The sequence below is a fragment of the Pongo abelii genome, chromosome 22 (assembly GCF_028885655.2).
Source record: "Pongo abelii isolate AG06213 chromosome 22, NHGRI_mPonAbe1-v2.0_pri, whole genome shotgun sequence".
NCBI classification, from domain to species: domain Eukaryota; kingdom Metazoa; phylum Chordata; class Mammalia; order Primates; family Hominidae; genus Pongo; species Pongo abelii.
Window position 1 is genome coordinate 35501658 of NC_072007.2, and position 6230 is coordinate 35507887.

At 38.2% G+C, this 6230-nt stretch overlaps 1 protein-coding gene across 1 annotated transcript; it reads left to right on the top strand.

The window, feature by feature from the left end:
• Positions 1–673: 673 nt before the first annotated feature.
• On the top strand, positions 674–1349 carry LOC100460321 (large ribosomal subunit protein uL13). Its single transcript, XM_002825857.6, is given in 1 exon segment — positions 674–1349. A coding segment is annotated over 1 exon segment (630 nt). The 5' UTR covers positions 674–693; the 3' UTR covers positions 1324–1349.
• Positions 1350–6230: the final 4881 nt, after the last annotated feature.

The following is a 6230-nucleotide window of genomic DNA, read 5'->3' on the forward strand; positions in this document are numbered from 1 at the left end:
GAATTTTTACCATAATAATGTGAATAAAACACATTTTTTTGAAAAAAAAAAGTATCTGAGTTCTCACCAAAACCAGTGGAAGGAGCCCATGATCCACCAAATAGGGACTTCTCAGCTACAAATGGGAAAGTCTGTGTCTCCAGCTGGGCTGCAGCTGCACCTGCAGAATGAGGAGGAAGGGACCACAAAGTAAACAGGTGATAGTCATTACTAGCATTTCCATCATCTGCTTTTCTTCTCAATGGCCAGTTAACACAAGATGTCCTCTTGCACAGATGCAGAATCTCATAAGCCATCAACTTTGCCCTGAATAGAAGTAAAAAGGTCTTTATTCGTTTTTCCTCCCCCCTAAATTTATTAAATACCTGATAGATGTCAAACACTGTTAGGTATGAAGATACAGTCATGAGTGAGGCATGTTCTTGGAAAGAAGACATAGCCCAACTCTCCATAGAAATGAAATACAGCAATAATATATGTATTTATAATAGGTTAATGGGTTTTTTGTCCACAAAAAAATTTTTCTATCAATTAGCAAAGTGACTAGGTCATTTTACTTTTTTGAACTTGATTCTTTGGCTAATATTATAAAATGCCAGAGCTAAAAATAGCTGTACCTGGGGTGAAATGGAGAAGACGTGAGACATAGCTTTAAAAATGGAACACGCGCTTTTTCCCAAGCGGCTGCCGAAGATGGCGGACGTGCAGGTCCTGGTGCTTGATGGTCGAGGCCATCTCCTGGGCCGCCTGGCGGCCATCGTGGCTAAATAGGTGCTGCTGGGCCGGAAGGTGGTGGTCATACGCTGCGAAGGCATCAACATTTCTGGCAATTTCTACGGAAACAAATTGAAGTACCTGGCTTTCCTCCACAAGCGGATGAACACCAACCGTTCCCGAGGCCCCTACCACTTCCAGGCCCCCACCACTTCCGGGCCCCCCAGCCGCATCTTCTGGCGGACCGTGCGAGGTATGCTGCCCCACAAGACCAAGCGAGGCCAGGCTGCTCTGGACCGCCTCAAGGTGTTTGACGGCATCCCACCGCCCTACGACAAGAAAAAGCGGATGGTGGTTCCTGCTGCCCTCAAGGTTGTGCGTCTGAAACCTACAAGAAAGTTTGCCTATCTGGGGCGACTGGCTCACGAGGTTGGCTGGAAGTACCAGGCAGTGACAGCCACCCTGGAGGAGAAGAGGAAAGAGAAAGCCAAGATCCACTACCGGAAGAAGAAACAGCTCATGAGGCTACGGAAACAGGCTGAGAAGAACGTGGAGAAGAAAACGGGCAAATACACAGAGGTCCTCAAGACCCACGGACTCCTGGTCTGAGCCCAATAAAGACTGTTAATTCCTCATGCGTGGCCTGCCCTTCCTCCATCGTCGCCCTGGAATGTACGGGACCCAGGGGCAGCAGCAGTCCAGGTGCCACAGGCAGCCTGGGACATAGGAAGCTGGGAGCAAGGAAAGGGTCTTAGTCACTGCCTCCCGAAGTTGCTTGAAAGCACTCGGAGAATTGTGCAGGTGTCATTTATCTATAACCAATAGGAAGAGCAACCAGTTACTATTAGCGAAAGGGAGCCAGAAGACTGATTGAGTGGGGCGTCTGTTGGACTTTCCACCTGGTCATATACTCTGCAGCTGTTAGAATGTGCAAGCACTTGGGGACAGCATAAGCTTGCTGTTGTACACAGGGTATTTCTAGAAGCAGAAATAGACTGGGAAGATGCACAGCCAAGGGGTTACAGGCATCGCCCGTGCTCCTCACCTGTATTTTGTAATCAGAAATAAATTGCTTTTAAAGAAAAAAATAAAAAAATAAAAATGGGAGAAGCGGGAACTAGGGACTTTCCATTAAACCACGATGTATGGTGAGTGATTGATTCCATTTATAACACATTCTAGAAATGACAAAAGTTATATATATGGAAAACAAATTAGTGGTTCTCAAGGGTTAGAGATTGTGGGGAGTAGGAGGATGAACACTATAAAGAGGTAGCATAAAGGAGATTATTGTGATGATGGGATAGTCCTCTATCTTGCTTGTGATGGTTTTTACACAAATCCACAATGCTGATAAAAGGACATCTCACTCATATGTGATAAAATGGCAACATTGTACCAGTGTCAAATTCCCGGTTTTGACATGTGCTATTGTTACATAAGGTGTAGTCATTGAGGAAACTGCAGGAAGGGGGCGTGGGACCCGTCCATACTATCTGCAACTCCCTGTGAATCTATAATTATTTCAAAATTAAAAGATTTTTTTAAAAAAGGAAACAAGCATTAGGGACTTTCCATGGAAACATCGGTTAAACATTGGTATAGAAACCAAATCTGCTTTTAATTGAAATCAGACGTGGCTCTTAGAGTGTTGGGCACATAAACAGGTGTCTCCATCTCTTTAACGTTGACGAGGGAAGTGTGGCTGCATGCATGAAGGACCACTTGGTCAGCTGGTTGGTGTTACATCCTTGATAATATGAGACTAAACCTAATGTTTAGAAGAGAAAGCAAATAGCTTGAAGCCAGCCACCTAACAGATTCTATTGCTTCTAATTTCTATCATATAGTTTCTGATTATTACCTTAGGTAAAATAAGAAATATCTCAATTAAAAATTCAAAAACTTTTCTTTGGAAATTGTTAAAAGTGGAACCATTAAAGTCAGACAAATTAGATCAGACACAAGAAGTTTAAGATATGCAGCAATTTTTCAGGCTAATGGCCTAAAGTACTTCTTGAGCTTTTCTTATCATCAATGTCTATGGTTATATTATTTCTATTGAGGTAAAATTATCTACATAATGCTATTACCTAGGTCTCCTGTGTATAAGGATAATGGAAAGTGCTTCCACACTTTGCAAATACATTATGTTCTGAAAGAATATTAACATTTTGTCTTATATAAGTTCCTAATGGGAATATTTCTACAACACTAAAATAATTACTCAAAATGGCTCTCTACTCATAATTGCAACAAATTTTATAAAATTACAGATTTGAGGATATATTACTATATATTGTATCTTGCATTAAGATACTAGACATTCTGATTCAGTTTAAATATTCATCAAGTTTATGCATATTTTTATGTGTATTTATGATTTAAAGAAAAGAAAGACAAAGTGATAAAATAGATCATTGAATAAAATATCTAGTCCACTCTACAAAATAGTACACCTGCTATATTTCAACTTAAAACAATTATATAACTAGTTACATCCTGTAATTTGCTAACACAGTTTTTGACTAGCTACAGGATATGTTCTGTGGATTCATTTTTATAAGCCATAGCTGTTCAGACCCAATGACTAATAGCTTCCATAAGTGAAAATTCAGAACTAGAGCTAGAAAAGAAATACAACATCTCTAGTACTCTAAATGTACTTACAGGATGTACACTTTGGGATATGTAGGTGTGAGGAGCCAGTGGGAGAGTAGCAGAAGGCTTTTTAGCCTCAGGATCAAGCCACATTCCCAAACATGTTCGCAAAATACCTTGTAATTTGAAGGATTTTTTTTTTTTTTTTGAGACGGAGTCTTGTACTGTTGCCCAGGCTGGAGTGCAGTGGCCTGATCTCGGCTCACTGCAAGCTCCGCCTCTTGGGTTCACGCCATTCTCCTGCCTCAGCCTCCCAAGTAGCTGGGACTACAGGCGACCACCACCACGCCCGGCTAGTTTTTTGTACTTTTATTAGAGACGGGGTTTCACTGTGTTGGCCAGGATGGTCTCGATCTCCTGACCTCGTGATCCGCCCACCTTGGCCTCCGAAAGTGCTGGGATTACAGGCGTGAGCCACTGGGCCCCGCTGAGGGATTTTTTTTTAAAGATACCAGTATGCTTCTTCACCATGTCATTCTGGTGTCTATTGCTCTAATAAGTTAGAACCATGGGAAAACGAAAGCATTAGTCCATAACTAATACTTGTCCATAGCAGAATTAGTATCTGCCAAACCCCAAAACCATCCTACTCAAATACAAGGTGTACACATAAAATTTGACAATATCTTTAAGAATCATTTGAAACATAATAAAATAGAAACATTTTTGGTAAACATTTCAGGTTACATGTCTTTCTGTTTTTAAAAACTCTAAAAACGGGTCATAATTTCTATAGGTAGACGTTCTTTACTAATCAAATTAATCCATTTTATTCAGATACCCTATACCTAGTACTAGTTCAGAAAATTCATTTTTCTTTATCAACAAATAAAAATTATATGTATATATTATGTACAACATGGTGTTTTTCTATAGGTATATGTTGTGGGATAGTTAAATCAAGCTAATTAACATATCCATTACATCACATACTTATTTTTTGTGATGAGAATATGTAAAATCTACTCAGTAATTTTCAAGTATACAATATATAGTTATTTACTAAAATCACCATATTATACAAAGAATTTATACAGAAAATCTTTTGTAAATAAATGCTAACTCAATAAGTGCAATTAAGTGGCATACTTTTTGAAAATGTCTGACCAGCGAGGAAATGGATAAATAAAATGTGACATAGAATATAACAGATTTCTTTAGAACAAGTAAAAAATAAAAATTTCATGTCAAGATGGATATAATACAAAAGTATAATATGTGGAGAAAGCATATTTCAGAATATGTGAAGATATGCTACAATTTGTATAAAATTTTAAATCATACCAACATCATATTTTATACTGCTCATGAATACTATGTTTGTGTTAAATAATAAAAAATAGAAAATAAAACATTAAATTCATGATAAAAGCTTTCTTTAAAAAAGGAGAAAAAATAAATTAAGGATGGCAGCTTAAGGGCACTTCAGATTTATCTGTAATATATTTTAGTAATTTAAAACATGTAATAAACTTTTTGTGGAAAACAAAATTCAGGTATAGTTTATGTTCATCAAGAAATGAAAATTATCATTGAACAAATTTCTTCTTACATTTCATCTTATACTTTTATTTTTATGAACCAAAAGATTCATATTTTATGATTATTTATGAACCAAAAGAAATAAAGTGTTTCATAAACTATACAGACAAAGTCTGCTCTTGGTCTATATTTTTTTAGGAGAACACCATGACTAATCTGACAGAATATGAAGTATAAGAAGTATTTTCTTATAGTTATTTCTACTATTCTTTTCTTTCTCATGAAAGGACTCATTGAAATTGTGCAGGATGGATGGAATCCCTGCCACTAAACTCCTACACATCAAAAACAAATGTGTAATTCAGTAAAATGGAAGCTGGTGAGTCTGCACTTCCTGCCAACCCCGGGGAAGATCCAAGTTTCTTTTGTGATACTGTACAACTCACTGCTTCTTCAGCAGGTATCATCAACGGAGGTCTTGTGCACTCTGAAAATAAGAATGCCAGCCCAGAGTCACAGCAGGCTTTTTCTTTCCAGAATTTCTACCTCAAGAACAGACTCATGAGGATCACAGCGGTCTTGGTATGAGACCTCTTCTTTTGGAAAAAACTCATACCTTGGTTTTATATGCTGTACTACCCTCTCATGGGGTTCTGTTATCTACATCCCCTCTCAAAGGCTATCTTCCATTCCATAGTTAACCCTGGACCCCAAGTCTAGACTGAACTGTGAGTCCTCAAATTTTGTTTTCATGTCCATGTAGCCCTATCTGTCTGGACTACACAGCTATGAAATACTACAAAAATCTCTGTCAATTTCCAAATCTTGAACACAAATCTATTCCATGCAACTCATGTGTCATGCAAATTTTACTGTATTCTTATCCTCTGAAAGTTGTGTTTTAAAACACGTAGGAAAATTCTCTCTTAACCAAATTATTTTAGCAAAATATTATACATAAATTTGCAAAACATTGCACACATTTATGATGCTTAAACAGTGACTGACTAATAACAACTAGAGTAGACTCTATCCAGCCAGCCAAACGCCACCTCTCCCTAAATGCTCTGCTTGTGGCTCCGTCCACCTTCTGACTCTGCTATCTCTACCCTTTATCATATGTCTTCTAGCTTTCTGGAGAGAGATGTTCTGGATATGTACCTTCTGATTTAAGAAAAAAGCACCTCTATCTCTGGCCAATTGTAAAAATTGACAGCAATATATCATATTCATCATTGTTATAAAAATACCGTGTATATCAGAATATACTACTCCCCTTTGTTATGCTGATGATATCTGGTTGCCCTCTATAAAGGGACAAGGGTTTCTGTAACCACAAGCCTGCTTCGCCACATGCTCCTCTTCCTTGAATA